Source organism: Salvelinus fontinalis, chromosome 1 (assembly GCF_029448725.1).
Source record: "Salvelinus fontinalis isolate EN_2023a chromosome 1, ASM2944872v1, whole genome shotgun sequence".
Taxonomy (NCBI): domain Eukaryota; kingdom Metazoa; phylum Chordata; class Actinopteri; order Salmoniformes; family Salmonidae; genus Salvelinus; species Salvelinus fontinalis.
Window position 1 is genome coordinate 36665323 of NC_074665.1, and position 21955 is coordinate 36687277.

The 21955-nt window shown below is 39.7% G+C and overlaps 1 protein-coding gene and 1 long non-coding RNA gene across 3 annotated transcripts; one reads left to right on the forward strand and one right to left on the reverse strand.

The window, feature by feature from the left end:
* Positions 1 to 229: 229 nt before the first annotated feature.
* Positions 230 to 7410, reverse strand: znf511 (zinc finger protein 511). 2 transcript variants are annotated; one of them, XM_055920421.1, is made up of 6 exons: positions 6873 to 7410; positions 6215 to 6288; positions 5310 to 5511; positions 5057 to 5184; positions 4636 to 4917; positions 230 to 4295 (listed from the first exon to the last, which is right to left on the reverse strand). In XM_055920421.1, exons 1-6 carry the CDS (start codon positions 7071 to 7073, stop codon positions 4226 to 4228), a joined length of 957 nt encoding a protein of 318 aa, XP_055776396.1. In that variant the 5' UTR covers positions 7074 to 7410; the 3' UTR covers positions 230 to 4225. The 2 variants fall into 2 exon arrangements, with proteins under 2 accessions (XP_055776396.1, XP_055776387.1); XM_055920412.1 differs by having other exon boundaries at positions 5057 to 5190; positions 6873 to 7408.
* Positions 7411 to 17162: 9752 nt separating this feature from the next.
* LOC129853916 (uncharacterized) lies at positions 17163 to 21295 on the forward strand. The gene is made up of 2 exons (XR_008759201.1): positions 17163 to 20403; positions 20656 to 21295. It is a non-coding gene; the product is annotated as an uncharacterized LOC129853916 (long non-coding RNA).
* The last annotated feature ends 660 nt before the right edge of the window (positions 21296 to 21955 follow it).

The window sequence follows — 21955 nt, forward strand, 5'->3', positions numbered from 1 at the left end:
TCATGGTTTGAAATCCCATACCAGGGTCATGGCTAGAACCAATACAGCATTTCTCAAACGAATGTCAAAAGGTGACTTTGTTATTGATGTTGCAACCCCTTTTCCTAAACTTAACCTAATTCTCCTAATCTGATGCGTAAGGTTCTAACCTGCTACAAAAAGTAAAATATGTCAAAAGCTGTATCCCATCTAGCATTGACCTAATAACAGATGAAACTCAAGAGACATATCAATCAACATTTCAGCTTTATTAAACAAATTGCATTCGGAAAGTATTCAGACCCCTTGACCTTTTCCACATTTTGTTATGTTACAGCCTTATTCTAAAATTTATAAAATCGTTTCCCCCCCCTCACCAATACCCATAATGACGAAGCAAAAACGGGTTTAGGGGGGCAGTTTGGCTATTTGAATAAATTGTTCAGCAGTCTTATGGCTTGGGGGTAGAAGCTATTAAGGAGCCTTTTGGACCTAGACTTGGCGCTCAGTTGCGGAAGCAGAGAGAACAGTCTATGACTTGGGTGACTGGAGTCAGACAATTTTTTGGCCATTCCTCTGACACCGTCTAGTATATACAGTTGAAGTCGGAAGTTTACATACACCTTAGCCAAATACATTTAAACTGATTTTCACAATTACTGACACTTAATCCTAGTACAAATTCCGTCTTAGGTCAGTTAGGATCACCACTTTATTTTAAGAATGTGAAATGTCAGAATAATAGTAGAGAGAATGATTTATTTCAGCTTTAATTGCTTTTATCACTTTTCCCAGTGGGTCAGAAGTTTACATACACTCAATTAGTATTTGGTTGCATTGCCTTTAAATTGTTTAACTTGGGTCAAACGTTTTGGGTAACCTTCCGCAAGCTTCCCACAAATAAGTTGGGTGAATTCTGGCCCATTGCTCCTGACAGAGCTGGTGTAACTGAGTCAGGTTTGTAGGCCTCCTTGCTCACTCATGGTTTTTCAGTTCTGCCCACAAATTTTCTATAGGATTGAGGTCAGGACTTTGTAATGGCCACTCCAATACCTTGACTTTGTTGTCCTTAAGCCATTTTGCCAAATCATGTCCAATCACCACAGGTGGACTCCAATCAAGTTGTAGAAACATCAAGGATGCTCAATGGAAACAGGATGCACCTGAGCTCAATTTCGAGTCTCATAGCAAAGGGTCTGAATACATTTGTAAATAAGTAATTTCTGTATTTTACAAACCTGTTTTTGTTTTGTCATTATGGGATTGTGTGTGTGTGTGTATTGATCAGGGAAAAAAGTACTTTTATCAATTTTAGAATAAGGGTGTAACGTAACATACTTTCCAAATGCACATCATTGTTAACAACCCCTTGCCATGGGGGACATGGTAGCAGAACACAATGCAAATATACAGACTGAAAGTGTGGCGAGAGCTCGTCCATCAGCATGACTAGTTTTTGTATCTGAAAATGTGTAATTCTACCTAATTCGTTAGCTAGTCTGCTGAGTTTACATGTAACATGGTATTTAGCTTGCTATCTGTCAGTCAATCACAGCTGGCTGAATTCTTTCCAAGTCCTGCGACGCTACTAGCTACTTTCCCACTTTGAATGCGGCCGGCAAACTGCTTCTCATCGGACGCGGCGGAGGAAGTGATATGTTGACACATGAGAATTATTAGAATATGGCAAATATTAGTAAATTCTTGCATTCTATCCATGCTGCCCGAGACACAGGTAGGTGGGAGGGCATACAGGCTGTCAACAATTTATTAAATGCGCAATTTGCCTAAATGGTGTGACGTCATTACGTCCAGCTGTTTTTAATTGACACAAGATTGTTAATTAGACACACACCAATTATCGAATCTGTTTTCTATGCAAACTTTCTAAATGTCGACAAAAACAATTACTGGACAAGTTAATGGAAACATAGCTACTGTTGCCTAGGGTCTTGTTTTCGAGACTACATCTGCAACATGTTGCTGCCGATATTTACTTATAAGTCAATGGTTGCTGATATTGCAGCGCCATCATATGGGAGAATGGCAAAATTGGGCCAATGTAGGCCTAGTCTCCTGGCTTGCCTTTTTCAGCTAAACCTAGGGTGAGCTTCAACTTTATTTTTATGAAGTTGAAGCTCATTTACTGCATTTCTATACAATGTAAAAACTAATAGCATTTGGATTACAAAAACAAGCCACTTTTACTCCAACCATTACGTTGGCTGCTGAAGCTTCATTCAACTCAGTCGATAGGGGACTTAACATTCTACAAACATGTCATACAGCAATTAGCTGCTCAGCACCAGGATTAAAAACTGTAGTTTAGGTTCATGCTGTGTCAAACAGCAGTTACCAAGACATCTACAGCCATCTCCACCTCTGTACTGTTTTGAGAGAAAAGTTTTGCTCTTCACTGCAGCTGCATCCATGTACAGCCAGCCAGGCATACAGTCTTCCCACCCGCTCCGAAGAGTCCACATGGTCTTAAAACATACTCTCTACTGCCGCTAAACAGCCTGCCTGTCAGCATGGTCCTAAAGCAAGCCTCTAATAACACTAATCGCAGACCTGACAAGCTTTTTAGAGCACCAGACGCACGGGGCAAATTGGAGATTCATGTGCTTAGACATTATGGATCACACCTGGTTCAGATCAGTCCTCTGAAGAGATATTTACAGAACATAGATTCATACTGATGAGTACAGAACATATAAGTTTACAATTTGCTCATTCATCCCCCTCCTCTCCCCTGTAACTATTCCCCAGGTCGTTGCTGCAAATGAGAACGTGTTCTCAGTCAACTTACCTGGTAAAATAACGGTAAAATAAATAAAATAAAATAAAAAAATAAAATAAATATATGTTTTGTGGAATTAGCACAGACTGTCTATGTTTAATCCATTACATGTACAGTGTAGAATGGAGATAAGAAAAACGTTGTAGATAATTAGCACATGCCCCCAAGTTTAGTCTCTATAGTAGAGGAACGTGTTGTCACCTCTCAAACAGGGCCAACCACTAGTATTGGCTTTTTAGACATGGTTCCTAATCAACACTAAAAGCTAAACCTTTTTTGGGAAAATAAATAAAAAAAAATCGCATCGACACAGACCACAAACTGGCTACATAAAGCTTAAGTAGGCTACTGCAAAGGGAATCTGAACACTGTTCGCTAGAAGAGTCCGGTGCTTCAGCCTATGTAAAGGTGCCTATTGTATTTCTTTGCAGCATATACATCATTTCAGATTTTCAAAATTGATCTCAAATCTAGTGCAAAGGCATTTTAGAAGCATTGCCTCTATAGCTAACACCGGACACTCATTAATTCTTCATCGCGTCTTCTAAACTCCCGACTCCATTTAATGCCATGATGTTTATATTTATTTTTGATTATACTTTTGTTGTGCTTTTTGTGACGTGGATCATAGTTAGTCTATCAGGTTGCGTGATCCTCATGTTACGTGGAAAATACAACCAATGAGACGCTGAATTAAATGTATATCACACTCGCACAAATGCGACCAGTTCTTTTTCATATTTGCATTTAATTTCTTTCACTAGCAAATGTGAGTGAACTGCTGGCACTTTAGAGCCCACTGAATGTCCATCTTATGTTCGCTAACTTTAGCTTGAAGCAATTAGTGTTTACCTTTCCACAACACACAGAGTCGAAAAGGGATTTGTCCATGTGTTTACCTACAGCTGACAGTCGGCAAACTTTGCATCACAACAAAGAGGGGCAGACACGGGGTAGCTACGTCGAGTAATGATGTATTAATATCCATGTCCGTTGACACAAACTCCGTACATGTCTGTGTGTTGCAGCTCGAGAATCGAGATGTTAGATTTACTCAGTGGATTTATTTTTATGAATTTTGTTTTTACAAAAAAGTTTACAAAAATAAATAATAATCTGGCTGTATTCATTTCTGCGTACTTTTAACTTGGATCTCGTACCTGCTTACATGGACAGAGAATTGCGTAGCTGGTACGCAAAATGCGTGCATATTGGCAGGTCTGTAATCGCTTTTGCCTTTTCAATCTGGATTGGAATGATTTTAGTATCTTATTTTAAATTGGTGTTGAGCTAGCTAGGCTATTACCAGTGCTATAACATTTGACACATTATCTTGAGTTAAACAAACATGATTTATTGTCGAAAATATTATTTTTAAAACACACGCCAGACCAGACCGATGCAAGGGTCGCATCCTGTCTGAGAGTCATCACCTTTAAAGATTCTCTAAATCCTCCTGCCACGACCTCTGAACCCTTGGACAGAACCCTGGCCGAAACACACCGTCCTAGGAACCCTGGTGGCACAGAACACAGTCCACTAAACATACACAGTCCGTTCCTGCGAAGTGCACTACCGCGTCCCATGACAGCGGTTGTGTAGATCCAGCTATACCACTCCCATTGTAGTGGGACTTGGCTTCATTTTGCATAGTTAAAAAAATATAACAAAAATTGCATAGACTATGTAAAGGCATTGCAGTTCACCAGTCCCACTTGAAATATATTATTCTATATTCATGTATGCATTCAGGGTCATTGCACATCAACTGTAGGTCTAAGGGAAATACATTAGAATCATGTAGTGCACCATGTAGAGAAATAGTGTGCCATTTGAGATTTGAAGTGAATACTGACCTGTAGGAGTGTCTCTCTCTGTTGTGCTGTGGTCTCTGTTGGTTTGTGGTGGGCTGGATGGTGACAGAGAGGATTGGGGCAGTATCATGATCTGTGGACAGCTCTACTGTGTTAATTGGGTTACCGGCAGGGTCCAGGATACCTGGTTCCAGAGAGTGATTTATCTCCATATATTCCTCTTCCTCTGGTTGGTCAGACAACACCTCACACACACCCTTAGGTTCACTCACGCTCATGGACACCTCCATACTTGTGCCTTTCTGCAGCATATTCTTCTTCGCTCTGTAAGAAAGAGGGGAATGTTTTATCCTCTACACACACATACTTCATTCACAGATTTTACCCAGTCCTGAATGCTGAGAGATGACTCATTCTGACACCACCTGTTGGACACAGTGAGAACCCTTGAATTTGTGTTTACATTTTGATTTTCTTGATCCTCTTCGCCTTGTCGAACATGAAGTCAGAAGGGTACTTATGGATCTTGATCATATGGTCTTTCCTCTGTTCTCTGGTTCTGTACTTCAAACCACACCCCTCCACTAGACACTGGTACTTGGGGGGAAAAAGAGAGAGTGAGAAACAGTGTGCATAGACTGGTCCAAGTCAAGGCCAGAGTGAGCAACATAGTGAGTGTGTGTGCACGTGCGTTTGTGTGCATGTATGTTAGCTACCATGTCCTGCCTTTCAGCCAGAATACTGAAGAGCGAGTCGTGCCACTCCTGGATGTGGATGTCGAGCAGGCGAGCGGAGGGCAGCGACCTCTGGCAGGAAGAACACACGTGTCTGTGGAGCGTGTTATAGTGATGCTCATAGTCCTCCACAGTACTGAACACCTGGCTACAGCCAGATATATGACACCTGAACTCACACTGCCTGAGAGAAAACAAAGGAGGGGGGGGAAGAGAGAAATACAGAAAAGTTAACATGAGGGTTATTCTAATGACTTCAATGCCAAATCTGGTAACCTAACTAAAAACTGTCTGAAGTACTATGTCAGTGTTTCTCCAGATATCACGGGACACAGAAAACAGTCTCATGAATCCCTCCACAATTTAACCTTGAACTAAGTTAAACTGCTGATCTGTATTCTGGACACCATGGCACAGAAATAAAAAATAGTTGAATTCAAAAGATACTTTTGGTTCCATGTGAGAAGGCAGAAGCTGAAGATCAGCTCTCTATCAATTAGGCCTAATGCCATTTAGCAGAAACTAGACACTGACAATAAACGTATGTTTTGTGCCAGAAGGACATTGAATAATCAAGACTGAGGAAGCCATCATATCTTGAATGTGACTTGTCTTAGCATCTTGCATTTGTGAATGTGACTGCATGTACCCAGAACACTGTGTTAAAGCTGTTACTTCGACCGTGCCTCTGACTTTTTAAAACTTTTTTTTAACTGACTCAAGTCTATCACCTGACTAAGTAAACGTATCTGAAAATACTGCTCTTTAACAGTCATCAGCTATTTGTAACATACATAATTCTTTCCCATGCCCCACAGTCTTACCATGTGAATGGGTTATACTGTAAAATCTGTTGTTGATCACCATGGTGATGATAATATTGTTACCTGGCTGTAGGTGAGTCATAAGCTGGGCAGGTAGAGAGGTTCTGGAGGTACAGGTGTCTATGTATGTCTCCATCCTAACACACACACACACACACACACACACACGTCAGTTACACCGCTGTAGCTTCTCTGCATGTGACTATAACACTGCTGGTGGTGGTAATGATGGTGTATTACCACACTGTAAAAAAATATTTATTGTTTTAGTTATTTTAAACATACATTTTATTACCCCGAACAGCCCATCTTATATAGCATATAATATAATTACTATGGTTACATAAGACAGATGGTTACCCTTCCCCTAACCTTAACTATTTTAGAGTTTAGCCTAGCTAAAGTTAGCCAGCTAGCCACCTAACGTTAACTAGAATCTGAACATATCATACGTTTTGCAAATACTTAAAATATTGAACGTTTGGAAAATTCGTAACATAATAGGAATTTGCTACATATACAAAATGAGTGTTGGACATCCACAAATAAATACAATACTACGTTAAATGGACAGAATAATATGAAACGATCTAAGACCTGGTTGCATTTCCTTATCTGCGGTCATCAAAATGCTAAAGAGAAAATTGGTGAAAACCACAGAACACATAGGCTACATTCAGTTTTTCAGCAGTTATAGATTTAGCAGCAGCAGCTAGATTACCTCAAAGAACTCGTGGTCCTTGTTGAGCAGTATTTGATGTGGAATGAAGGTGAACGTTAACTTCGCCTCCCCGTCCTGTGATGTGAACGAACTGAACAAACTCTCCGGTCTAAAGCCCACCTGCAATTTAGGAATTGCGTCGATTCGTAAATCAACCAAATCACTCGCTGTCAAAAGCTGTATCAATTCAGGCGGCAGCATTGTAGCTAGTTTGCGAACGAGGATTTTATGTCACTACCAAGTTCTCTGACATTACGAACTGATAATTACGAAAGTGCGTTGTTATGAACGTCATGGCCGTGTAATGCCAAAGAACAGTTGCCGCGTTCAAAACAACTGAGAACTCGGAAAATAGGTAGTCAAATAAAGAGAATGAGGCCCAAGTGGAATTCCGAGTTGGATGACCGTACAAAATGATTTTTCCCAGACTGAGTTGTTTTTCCAGAGCTCCCAGTTGTTTTGAACGCACTGTCGTCGGACCTTCACGAGTTCCTCGTTCCCAGTTGTTTTGAACGCGGAAAGTGCATCGGCGTCACACGGCATGACGTTCAAAACGTGCGACAGTTCAACCGTTACCTACATAGTGAACAACAAACGTTCGTCGTTATCAGTTAGAAATTGACATAAGATATGTTTAAAGGTCCGTGTACTTTTTGGCCAATTAATATTTCATATTAGACATGATACAAAACGAGTAAAGGATCGTTCTTTGTTTATTTGATTTGAATCTGAAGTCAAACAACACAAACGGTTTAGTTTTTAGTTTTTATTGTTTAAATTAAATGAAATATTAAATAACGAGAAACTGAATAACGTAAATGGTTTGATTATTCAAATATATTGTTTTTAATTATAATTTCTGGTTCAACCCATGCACCACACGTTTTGGCCTATTACTAGTTGTGACTTTCTAACAACACAGAAAATTATAAATGGGTTGTTCTTCATGATTTTTATCTTACATATTATGTAATAGAATAAACAGATAAAGATTATTTAGGCCTATTGATTCTTTTTTGTTTCTCATTCCAATTATGTGATCATTGACAGTCATTGTAGTGGCAAACATGTTGGAAGAAGAAGGAAAAGATGGCGGTAGCGGACGCTGATGTGGATCTTGAATCTAATAACGGTGTAATCAAGGAGAATTGTAATATTCTCTAAAAGAATGGAAAATGGAGCAAAGTAGCGTACAATGCTGAGAATGTCCCTTCTTACCAAAATTGAAGAATCCCTTTGAGATATCCAAACTGGTGGAGAGTCCTGGGTAAAGTGAAGGCTATGAGGGTCACGAGAGGCGGGCTTGTTTAGATGTTTTGTACTTCTGAGGATCAGAAGGAACGTGTGTTGCATCTCACCCGATTTTAGAAGTTTGACATGTCATGTGTGTCTCTTCGGAACAGGGCCCACTCAAGGGGGTAATATCTGGCGTCTCGAGGGAAGTCGATGTTGCAGAGATGATAAATATTCCTGGAATGATTGATGCATGTAAGGTGAATCATGTGGTGAATGAAGAAAAAGTGAAGAGTATCTGTTCTTTAGTTTTTTGATGTGGAGTCTCCCTTCTCAAGTGCAGTTGAGGTATATAAACTACAGAGTCAGAGCAGTTATCTCAAAACCAATGCAGTGTGATCACTAAAACTTTTGGACATGTTTCAAGTGTTTGAAGAAGGGAGAAGCCAAGATGTACAAGTTGTGGAAAGGATCATATGTTTTAAAAGTGATGAAAATGTGACATGTTGCTATTGTGGTGGGAACCATGAAGCCACGTCTTTGGAATACCCGACAAAGGTGAAAGAGAATGAGGTGGCCAAAGTCAGGGCTGTCCAGATAATTTTATATGCAGCAACTTTTAAAAGGGTTGAGGGTTCGAATGGTGCTCCTGAAGAGTCCATGGTGGTGGATAGGCCTTCACTGCAGGGGATGCCTTTCACCAGCAGGACCCAGATATTTTAAAGGTTAAGAAGGTGGACTTTATAGCTATGGTGATTAATGACACTGCCAAGGTGGAGAGGAAGTCCCAGAAAATATATATCATTATCGATGCAGCTCCTGGGCCTGAAATACTTCTCAGTGGAGGAGTTGAATGGAGGATTGTCACAAGCCATACCACCCTCTCAGGCCCTGGCCTATAGCCTGAGATATGAAGTGGGAGTCTTGGTTTTGTACAATTTTTACTTGAATGGATTAAGTTAGTTTTCCCTATCACCTATGGATTTTCTTTTTTTTCAACCCCTTCCAGTTGGTGGAGGCTTTTGGGTAATAATACACCATTTACATTTTAGTCATTTAGCAGACAGGAGCAATTAGGGTGAAGTACCTTGCTCAAGGGCACATCCGTAGATTTTTCACCTAGTCAGCTCTGGGAATTGAACCAGTGACATTTTGCTTACTGGCCCAACACTCTGACCACTAGGCTACCTGCTGCCATTAAACCCAAAGAATAACTTATTGTAGTGGGTCATGTGACCAGTCCAAATTTGCCTAGGTCAGTGAGACAGCCACTTCCACAACTTTTACAAGCACTTTAACCTGTAGTCTTGTGGATAGGCTCAATAACATGCAACTCATCACCACAAGCTTCAGTGCCTACGAGCTTAGACAACAATCAATAGATTTTACAGGAAAGCATGAATATCATTCGACATTTAATTATAGAGGTATTATTTACCATGGGCAGGCAAGCCGGGGTCTGGTAAAATTCGTGTCAATGACCAATGATCTACACAGTGGTCATAACCAATGGTGAACAGTTTCTAGTTTTGTTGATTTCAGGATCTGGATATTTCTGATGAGCCTATAAACCTACATCAACAATTAGGTATGATATAAAAACTTAGCTCTTTCCACAGACCTATGAGATGATATGTCCTTTGAAACTCTCAGATGCGCAACTGAGTGTTTAAGACCTGACCCGTCCGGTCTCTCCTGGACTCCATCACCTTAGGTGACATTCCCAGGGAAAGTGCCTCACAGTTCAACAGCCAAGTTGGCAATGCTATTAAGCTATGATTTACAACATTTATTTGTCTAAATATGTAGGCTACTATGCCTTTACAATGCAGGGGCGTAGAGCAGCTCACCATATAGCTTGATGGGAGGCATCGGATAAATTACTTCCCAGCAATTTCACACATTGGTATTTTTTGCAGTATCCTAGCCTTGATTGTCAGGGAAATATTCTGTATAAGTATAGGCTACTTTGACTGGACAATTAGCCTACGATACAAAACGCTACTATTGAATAGGCCAAAAGTATAGCCTTTAACGAAATTAATGAATGAAGACAGGATTTATGCAGTATTCCATGGTGTCCATCTCTATACCAGTGGTGTCAGTCAAGTGGTAATGCGTCCATATGCCTATTGACAACTGTGCATTTGGCCTGCTTGAGGCAGGACTCAAAGGCTACTTTGAAGTATCACATTTACATAAGTATTCAGACCCTTAACTCAGTAATTTATTGAAGCACCTTTGGTAGCAACTACAGCCTTGAGTCTTCTTTGGTATGACACTACAAGCTTGGCACACCTGTATTTGGGTAGTTTCTCCCATTCTTCTCTGCAGATCCTCTCAAACTCTGTCAGGTTGGATAAGGAGCGTTGCTGCACAGCTATTTTCAGGTCTTTCCAAAGATGTTTGATCGGGTTCAAGTCCGGGCTCTGGCTGTGCCACTCAGGACATTCAGAAACTTGCCCCGAAGCCACTCCTGCATTGTCTTGGCTGTGTGCTTAGGGGCATTGTTCTGTTGGAAGGTGAACCTTAGCTCCAGTCTGAGGTCCTGAGTGCTCTGGTGAATTTTTTAAATCTTGGATCTCTCTGTACTTTGCTCCGTTCATCTTTGCCTCAATCCTGACTAGTCTCCCAGTCCCTGCGGCTGAAAAACATCCTCACAGCTGCCACCACCATGCTTCACCGTAGGGATGGTGCCTTGTTTCCCTCAGAGGTGACACTTGGCATTCAGGCAAAAGAGTTCAATGTTGGGTCCATCAGACCAGAGAATCTTGTTTCTTATAGTCTGAGAGTCCTTTAGGTGCCTTTTGGCAAACTCCAAGCGGGCTTTCATGTGCCTTTTACTGAGGAGTGGCTTCCATCTGGCCACTCTTCCATAAAGGCCTGATTGGTGGAGTGCTGCAGAGATGGTTGTCCTTCTTGAAGGTTCTTCCATCTCCACAGAGGAACTCAATAGCTCTGTCAGAGTGACCATCGGGTTCTTGGTCTCCTCCCTGACCAAGGCCATTCTCACCCAATTGCTCAGTTTGACCGGGTGCCCAGCTCTAGGAAGAGTCTTCGTGGGTTTATAAACATATATTGTGATAAATGGATTTGAAACTTGTGTCTCATTATTGTAAATGGTGAAATAAGTAGAGCCAGTTATAATTATAATGGTTTAGCAAGATAATAAGAAAAGACAATCAGTATTTACCTGGCTAAAAGAGGAGGAATATCATATCTATTGTTTACAGGAAACTCATTCAACAATTGTAGATGAAGTTGTGGGGAAAAATGACTGGGCGGGCAAAATATATTTCTCCCATGGGCAAAGAAATTCAAGAGGGGTGATGATATTAATCGACAGTAATTTTGATTGTCCAAACAGATCCTCAAGGTAGTTATTGGACCATATACAGATGTGGCTCATTAACCTATACGGTCCAAATAATTATGATCCACACTTCTTTAAAAATATATAATAATTTATCAACCCAGCAGGCAATACAAGACTCTATTATTATGGTGGGAGATTATAATACTGTTTTAAAAACCTCTATGGACTGTAAAAGAAATCAGACTACCCACTATCACCCTCATGCACTTAAGGAAATCGCAAATGTCGTGGATAAATAGGAACTAGTGGATATGTGGAGACTTAAATATCCTGACCTAGTGAGATACACATGGCGGAGGCTCAATCATGCTAGTCATCATTCTCTCTGGCACCAAAAGTGTTGATAGGGGACAGAATGCGGTCGGACCATCAAATAATTGGCATATACATTAATCTTACTGGATTTCCACCTGGGCGAGGATATTGGAAATGTAATCAAAGCCTATTGGATGATAACTATGGGACAGAATAATTTATAACTGACTTTTTCCGACGTAACATACAGTTGAAGTCGGAAGTTTACATACACCTTTGCCAAATACATTTCAACTCATTTTTTTCACAATTCCTGACTTTTAATCCGAGTAAAAATTTCCTGTCTTAGGTCAGTTAGGATCACCACTTTATTTTAAGAAGGTGAAATGTCAGAATAGTAGTAGAGAATTATTATTTCAGCTTTCATACACTCAATTAGTATTTGGTTGCATTTCCTTTAAATTGTTTAACTTGGGTCAAACGTTTCAGGTAGTCTTCCACAAGCTTCCCACAATAAGTTGGGTGAATTTTGACCCATTCCTCCTGACAGCTGGTGTAACTGAGTCAGGTTTGTAGGCCTCCTTGCTCGCACACGCTTTTTCAGTTCTGCCCACAAATGTTCTATGGGATTGAGGTCAGGGATTTGTGATGGCCACTCCAATACATTGACTTTGTTTTCTTTAAGCCATTTTGCCACAACTTTGGAAGTATACTTGGGGTCATTGTCCATTTGGAAGACCCATTTGCGACCAAGCTTTAACTTCCTGACTTATGTCTTGAGATGTTGCTTAAATATATCCACATCATTTTCCTGCTTCATGATTCCATCTATTTTGTGAAGTGCACCAGTCCCTCCTGCAGCAAAGCACCACCACAACATGATGCTGCCACCCCCGTGCTTCACGGTTGGGATGGTGTTCTTTGAATTGCAAGCCGCCCCTTTTTTCCTCCAAACACAACAATGGTCATTATGGCCAAACAGTTCTATTTTTGTTTCATCAGACCAGAGGACATTTCTCCAAAAGTACAATCTTTGTCCCCATGTGCAGTTGCAAACCGTAGTCTGGCTTTTTTTATGGCGGGTTTGGAGCTGTGGCTTCTTCCTTGCTGAGCGGCCTTTCAGGTTATGTCGATGTAGCACTCGTTTTACTGTGCATATAGATACTTTTGTACCTGTTTCTTCCAGCATCTTCACAAGGTCCTTTGCTGTTGTTCTGGGATTGACTTGCACTTTTCGCACAAAAGTACATTCATCTCTAGGAGACAGAATGAGTCTCCTGCCTGAGCAGTATGATGGCTGCGTTTGTACAGATGAACGTGGTACCTTCAGCCATTTGGAAATTGCTCCCAAGGATGAACCACACTTGTGGAGGTCTACAATTTTTTTCTGTGGTCTTGGCTGATTTCTTTTGATTTTCCCATGATGTCAAGCAAAGAGGCACTGAGTTTGAAGGTAGGCCTTGAAATACATCCACAGGTACACCTCCAATTGACTCAAATGGTGTCAATTAGCCTATCAGAAGCTTCTAAAGTCATGACATAATTTTCTGGAATTTTCCAAGCTGTTTCAAGGCACAGTCAACTTAGTGTATGTAAACTTCTGACCCACTGGAATTGTGATCTGTCTGTGAACAATTGTTGGAAAAATGACTTGTGTCATGCACAAAGTAGATGTCCTAACCGACTTGCCAAAACTATAGTTTGTTAACAAGACATTTGTGAAATGGTTGAAAAATGAGTTTCAATGACTCCAACCTAAGTGTATGTAAACTTCTGACTTCAACTGTAGGTACAGCAGAACCCCTTATTATATGGGGCACTTTTAAATGTGGCTTTAGAGGCCATGCAATTCAGTACTTATCTCTAAAACAAAAGCAATTTAGGTTAAAAGAGTCCATATTAACAAAGGAAATGGAAGGACTAACAGTACAGATAGATAGCAATAGAAACTGTACCATTGAGGCTCAGAATAAGTTGGAAAAAACAAAAAAGAAATGGAGGAACTTATTCAACAAAGATCAAGTGTAATATACTATACATGCAAAGTGGACTGGATGGAATATGAAAATTTTCAACATAGAAATGCTACCAAAAAGAATTTACTGAACTTGTCATCTGTGATTCACCAAACAATATTTTGAAAGAGGAAGTACTTTAAGCATATGTTTACATTTCAGTCTCCTCTATCTCTACTAACCGAAGCTAATTGTGTGGATTTTTGTCTGCTAATAATGCAAAAGACACATTTCAGAGAATCCTAGATACAATTAAAGCTTTTAAGTCCAGGAAAACTCCAGGGCTGGATGGCATAACAGTGGAGGTATTCCAAACCTTTTTTGATATTACATTCCACAATTTGTTTTGTTATAGGTTTGTAAGTGTGTGTATTTCAGGAAATGTCTTCCTGGATTCCAAAAGCAGCTGATTGGTCAGCCCCATCGCTGATTGGCGCTCTGACCCCTCCCTCTCGTCAGGGGATACAGCTGTCTCTTCAATTACCAACTCCTTCTCCAGCTTGATAAAAGCCAGTGTTCTTCCCTCAGGGAGGAGAGCTTCTTTAAAAAAAAAAAAAAATGTTATGTCCTTGGTTGGTTGGTTGGTTGGTTGGTTGGTTGGTTGGTTGGTTGGTTGGTTGGTTGGTTGGTTGGTTGGTTGGTTGGTTGGTTGGTTGGTTGGTTGGTTGGTTGGTTGGTTGGTAAAAGTTTTGTTGATATTATTTTGTAGCTGCTCCTTCAGAGGTATGTGTATGCCAATAGGACATAGTGTTTTTGATTGATGAAATTCTTCACTTAAAGTATTGGTAATTATTGTTTCATTTGTTCCCAGGGGGGAAGGGGAAGGGGAATGCACCTGGAAGTGTTTTGGCAAGAGGTCTGCGGGCATACATAACCAGTAGTATTTAATATGTCTATGCACACTAGGCAAGACCTGGGCAGACCACCCCCTGTATTTTGTTTAGCGTGCTAAAGGTTAGGTGGGAAGGCAGGATGGAGAGGGGACTCTTCAACTTTTACTTTCTTTGCTTTGGTTCTGTCCAGCCCCTTTCCGTCCATCGGTATTTTTTCTCTGCCTCTGTCGTCCTTTCCCCGCACCTACGATCACATACTTTTCATCACTCCACGGGGGGTTGAGATGTAGCGGGTTGTTGCGATTCCGTCTCTCACAGTTTAAGTGTACCTATGATAAAAATTAGACCTCTACATGCTTTGTAAGTAGGAAACACTGCCGATTTTGCAGGTTATCAAATACTTGTTCTCCCCACTGTATAAAGATCCAGTCCCTAAAAAAAATTGGAGACCTCTTACACTTCAGTGCAAATGTATAGTGCGTAGAATTAAAGGTTTTGTTGGATATTATTCATCCTAATCAGACAGGTTTTTTACATGGACGATACATTGGCGATAATATAAGACAAGTACTGGAAACAGAACATTATGAAATATCTGGGAAACCAGTTCTACTATTCATAGCTGACTTTGAAAAGGCTTTTGATATTGTAAGACTGGAGTTTATTTATAAATGCCTGGAATACTTACATTTTGGAGAATCGCTTATAAAATGGGTTAAAGTTATGTATAGTAACCCTAGGTGTAAAATTGGAAATAATGGCTACTTCTCATGTTTTAAACTCAAGAGGAGTAAAATAAGGTTATCCACTATTGGCATATGTATTTATTATTGTCATTGAAATGTTAGCTGTTAAAATCAGATCCAACAATAATATCAAGGGGTTAGAAATCCAGGGCTTAAAAACAAAAGGTGTCATTGTACGCTGATTCATGTTTTCTTTTAAATCCACAATTTGGATCCCTCCACAGCCTCATTGAGGATCTCAATACCTTTTCTAACATCTCTGGATTATATTACGTATTGGAACACACACACACAAAAAATACTTTTACATTACCGTGTAGTATACCAATAAAATGGTCTGACGGTGATGTGGACATACTCGGTATACATATCCCAAAAGAAAGAATTGATCTCACTACAATACATTTTAATATAAAATAAGCAAAAATACATAAGATCTTGCTACCATGGAAAGAAAAATACCTGTCTATTTGTGGAAAAATCACCCTGATTAACTCTTTAGTCATATCCCAGTTTACCGATTTGCTTATGGTCTTGCCTACACCTAGCGACCTGTTTAAAAATATATATATAAATATTAAATTACCCCAAAAATATTTAATTTTGTTTGGAATGGCAAGCCAGACAAAATTAAAGGGGGCCTATTTTTATAATGAATATGATTTTGAGGGCAGCAATTATTAAATATTAAATTATTAGACCTCTCACTAAAGGCTTCAGTCATACAAAAGTTATTCTTAAATCCGACCGGGTTCTCTAGTAAATTAGTAAGAATGTATCACCCCATGTTTAAGAATGGCCTTTTCTCCTTTATTCAGATTATAACCTCTCACTTTCAGTTATTTGAAAATGAAATAATCTCCAAAATATCAATATTTTTAAAACAAGCCATAGAAAGTTGGTTGCAATTTCAGTTTAATCCACTGGAAAAGTCAGAACAAATAATACAACAAATATTGTGGTTAAACTCAAATAAACTTGATTTAAAAAAAATATATATATATCTTTGTAAATTATATCATTAAATAGGACTGGTGGAGTTATCTCATGCATGCAGCTAATAAAAATATATGGGAATGTCTGCTCTACCCAAAATTACAACCAACTAATTGCAGCATTACCGCACAGATGAAAGAGGGAAGTGGAATGGGGAAAAAGTAAGGAACTTGTCTGTCGGCCCAGCTTTAAAGACCAAAATTGGTTAAAGAAAATTGTGGTAAATAAAAAAGTATACCAGTTTAATTTAAGGACCTAAAAAATTGACAGCTGTGCTTATGGCAAATAGAAATCCAATATTGATGGTGTTAAGAGATAGATGGGAGAGGTAGAATGGAGCTGAAGGGTGGGACTAGATAACTAATGTAAAATTTACTGTGTCTGTAAAATGTATATAGGTTCAGAACTTTTATGAAACAGCACAGTTTAAAAATATATGGCAAATATAAATAAAATTGGATGGACATAAGAAATAGATGGGCGAGGTTGAGGGTAGAGGAAGGACAGGACTAAAAACAAACAATATAGCTATTGAAAAATATGTGTACATAAAATGTATATAGTATGTAGAAGCCTAAATGTTGTTGTTCATTAGTTTACTCCAATTACGGGAGGGGTATATGTAAGTGTATATGTACAGTACCAGTCAAACGTTTGGACACACCTACTCATTCAAGGGTTTTTCTTTATTTTTACAAAATTCTGGAATAATAGTGAAGGCATCAAAACTATGAAAAAACACATATAGAATCATGTAGTAACCAAACAAGTGTTAAACAAATAAAAAATATATTTTATATTTTAGAGTCTTCAAAGTAGCCACCCTTTGCCTTGACAGCTTTGCAGTCTTGGCATTCTCTCCTGTCAGGAGGATGGATTATCTTGGCAAAGGAGAAATGGTGACTAACAGGGATGTAAACACATTTTGTACACAAAATTTGAGAGAAATAACTTTTTGTGCATATCGAACATTTTCGGGATCTTTTATTTCAGCTCATGAAACATGGGACCAACACATTACATGTTGCGTTTATAGTTTTGTTCAGCGTAATTGCTTCAACGTCATTATGGTGTCAAGGGCTATTATACTATTAGTAAGGTGCGCCACCTGCTAGTAAAAGACATTACTGCTTGTCTAGGGACGTGCCAAACTTGTGTGTTTACAGTGGTTATCAAGCCAGAGTCCACTCTGCTTTTTACTGTTGGCATTTATTTTCCTTCAACTGTCATTATATGAAACCTCCAATCTGGTTCGCTGCGGTAGCAACAGGGAGAAGATAGAATAATTATCTTGGTCTTCTCGTGACAAACTTGTCCAATCAAAGAACAAAATGTTCTCAAAATGTACATCTATTCTACAGCACGCAGTCGAGGCGGTGAGTTTTAATTTCTGTAGAAAGGTGTCAAACCTCAAAGAATGGTTCAATCGAGGTCGGGGACAATTGGGCCCAACTTGACGTTCAATTTCAGTTAGCCAAGTAACTAACTAGTTAGTTAACTGCTGTACAGTTAGCTATGTAATAACCTAGCTAAATAGCGTAGCTCTGTTAGCTTTGCCAGATGTGGGCCCGTCTGCTGCTAATGTTAACAACCGATGTCCTACAAAGCCTGGCAAGCTAAAGCGTTCCCTCTGTTTTCCGGGCTTGTTTCTGTTCAAGCAATGCGATTGAAATTATTCGCATAAAGGTGTTAGCTAACATTGGCATGCATTCATTAATATTTGCTATCCTAATTGTTAGAACTGTTAACTAACTAGCTAGTTAATGCTAACTAGTGGCTAGCGTTAGCATATCTGACGTGTTTATGCTGATGTCACATGAGCTAACGAGTTGAGCTAGCTGCTGTACGTCTATACGTACGTATACGTATCGTACGTCTGTACGATAGCTGATTCTGATACGTCTCTGCAATCTGGTACCAGCCTTCTGCTGTATGGGTTTCCTGTATAGCTGGTCGACGTTTTCATCTGCCGTCAAACGTGAGCTGGGTTCCATCTGTGGTCGATTTCTCCACAACCTTGTTAATGTGACTTCACTTATCGATGTTGTCCAAACAAGATTGACGGTAGAAAATAGCTACAGATTGTTACACTAGATAATATGATTTAACCAAAGATTTTTGGTATCCATTATTGGGAGTTACAGGATAGGCACTGTTTAGTGTAGCACAGAGACTTTTCGACCAACCTTAACGTGTCAATACTATCTTCGTTCTCAATTCGGCCAAACATCTAAGGTATATTCTAAAATGTCCGTGTCTAGATGCAGATGGTGTGTTTGAATTTAGAAAATGCTCCGTTATTGAAATATATTTTTTCGCTCCAGGAAGTAATCTAACAATATGTACACCGCCATTTTATCTATTTCAAATCTTCTCACTTTGATCGAGACAGGTGAGCGTCATTATGACTGCAGCACTTTGGGGTGGACCCACCTGTCTCCTCTTCTGTTTCTTTGTGTGGCTTTCTGGCAGACTAGACGATGTGTGATGTATTTCTGCCTTCAGCAGGTTTGCCCATTTGTAACCCCCCCCCCCCCAAAGAAAAAGGGGAATGGGGAAGACCATCCAACCCTGCACCTGACAATATCCCCCCAAAACCACCACCCCATCCCACTACTTTGTCCCTAAACGATCCTACACCAGGCCATTGGCCTGGGCGGCTGGAACCCCTTCTCTCAAAACTTCCTGTAGAAGTACTAAAATCTCTCACCCCCAAATATTTCTTTGCTGCTGCAACTTTTTTTGAACACATCTATCTTCTGAAATTTCCCCTCCATCAGCGCAGTGCTGTTTATCACCATGACTATAAACGAAAGAAATCCAACCTTACTAAAACTCATCCTTTTTGGATCATCCTCTTCAGGCCTACTCACTCGGGGGGCTCCCAGTTGAATCACTCACCCTTGGGCTACTCTCTGGACATTCCTGCACAGCATGCAAATTGCACGCTCCGCTCCCTCAACGTGAGACATCTGTGGCGTTGTCTCAAACCTTCATATTTTAGACTGGCCTTTTATTGTCCCCAGCACAAGGTGCACCTGTGTAAAGATCATATTGTTTAAGGTAGCCTAGTGGTTAGAGCGTTGGACTAGTAACCGAAAGGTTGCGAGATCGAATCCCTGAGCTGACAAGGTAAAAATCTGTCGTTCTGCCCCTGAACAAGGCAGTTAAACCCACTGTTCCTAGGCCGTCATTGAAAATAAGAATTTGTTCTTAACTGACTTGCCTAGTTAAATAAAGGCTAAAAAACATTTACAAAATCAGCTTCTTGATATGTAGGGCCCTATGATTTCCGCGATGTTGAAAACTCAGATGGAATTGTGGAATTTGGTAATAAAAAACTAAACCGTGGAATATTTCAGAGTTTTCCATAATTTGACTGAAATTGATTTAAAAAACAGAAGTAGGCCTAATGACTGTAGTAACCTAAATTATTTCATAATTGCAAAATTACAGACGAGTAGGCCTAGAGAAATAATTCCGTTTTCGATTGGGGTGTTTTGTTGGTCGTGCGCCCTTACGTCACCTCACAACTTGGCTGTCACTTTGAGAAACATGTCAAAGAGGTCTGAGAGGGCCCCACAATTTTTTTTTTTTGACCCTAACCCCTAAATTCAGAGCAGAGCAATACCCAAAGGACTATTATGAGTCAGGCAATAAGCTGTTTTGCAAATTCTGTCAACATACTATTGATTGGACCCGTATATGTACGTGTGATGACCACTTAAAGTCTAAAGCCCATGTGAAGAACAAGGAAAAGCAATGTGTTAGCCAGAGCAGCCCTCTTAAAAAGAACATTACTAGTGCAAGCGCATCAGCAGATTCAAGACAATAATTTATTCAGGACTTTGTGGCTGTGTGCACCGAGTCTGACATCCCCTTAGAAAAGCTGAAGCATTGCAAACAGGGAGGAGCATTGCCCGAAAATGAGAGCGGCCTCCGTCAAACGCACCTGCCCGGTGTGTTCGACCAACATATGACTGCCATTCTACAGAAGATCTGTGGGAAGAAGTTTGTGGTGGTTGTTGACAAGACAACAGATGCAAGGGAGTGCATTGTTCTAAACATGAGTCATTGGTGAGTTAACTGAGCAGCCTATTAATATACCATTGCAATAGCCTACATTTACATTCTGAAATGTGAATTGTACGTATGCAAATTGTTATATTCCAAACGATGAACTATCGTGAAATATAGCAATGCGGAATGTTAGCAGCTGTCTTCCTCTCCATCTAGCTAACAATCACTGTATCTATATTGTGTTTATTTTGTCAAAATATTATTTTAGGTTAAAACATAATTCAAGTTTTTCCTTATCTTTCGTTGCAGGTGTTGAAAACCAGTACTTTCTGGTGGATGCCGTTTTCATGGACAGATGCATCTACTCAACGTTTTCCCAAGTAATACTAGCCTCCCTCCACAGCAACAATCTAAACCTGAATGATGCCTGGGCAGTGGTCACAGATACTGCCTGAAGGCATGCATGAAGGTTCTGAAAGGAGTGATGCCCAACAGTGTCCATGTAACCTGTCTTTGCCATGTCATCAATCTGGTGGGTGAGACCTGGCAGCACTACAAATATTTCACTTGTGACATGGATGAGATCTGTCTTCTTCAAGAAGCCTGCCAGAAAGAGAAGATGGGTGAACTTCCTCATTATGAAGGAGTTTGTGCTGGCCAAGGATCCTCTTGAAACAGTGTGCTCCAGATGGAATAACTGGTTTGAATCAATGAAGTATCATGCAGTTCATCTGTACAGAGTTTTTGGTGGCAGAAAAGTCATCATCCCAGACAGTCACAAACATCCTCAGCCAGCTGGAAACAGAGGAGAAGGTTGCTGCATTGTTGCCTATATTCTTGCATTACTTTTTTTCCATTTATAATGAAACGCTTAGTAGGACTCTGTGTTGAAGCACTTGTCTCTATAAAAAATAGTGCAATGTTACATCTTATTAAATTGTTGACTTTTTATTCATTCATTATTAGACAGTCTTTCTGATGATAAAATCTGCGTAAATTGTAAAACACAGAATTCAGAAAAATTTAAATGGAATTTTGAGAATAATAAATCTGATTTCATAGGGCCTTAGATATGCCACACCTGTCAGGTGGATGGATTATCTTGGCAAAGAAGAAATTCTCACTAACAAAGATGTAAAAAAATTTGGGCACCAAATTTGAGCAAAATAAGATTTTTGTGCTATAAGATCTTTTATTTCCGCTCATGAAACATAGGACCAACACTTTTTTACATATTGCCTTTTATATTTTTGTTCAGTGTATTTAGCTATTAGCATATACTAATGTTATTGTCATGTCCGATTAGCCTAAAATAACTTTCATCGTCACTCGTGTATAGCTGCAAATGGCGGACTTGCAGTTGATGGGGGTGCACAGTTGAGGAAACCAATGCTGCATACTCCAGTTGTAAAACCGTCTCAAGCACTCAAAATTGGCTAGGATTCTCCTCTTTTCAATACTAGCCATGTAATATGAAAAGTAAAAAATATATTCTTCGAATAGCCTTATTGACAAACTAAAATGCTGTCAAGATATCCCCTGAACATTGAATATTTTAACCTTATAAATATATACACATCTGAGTTAGTTACCTCGCCCGCTTAGCCAT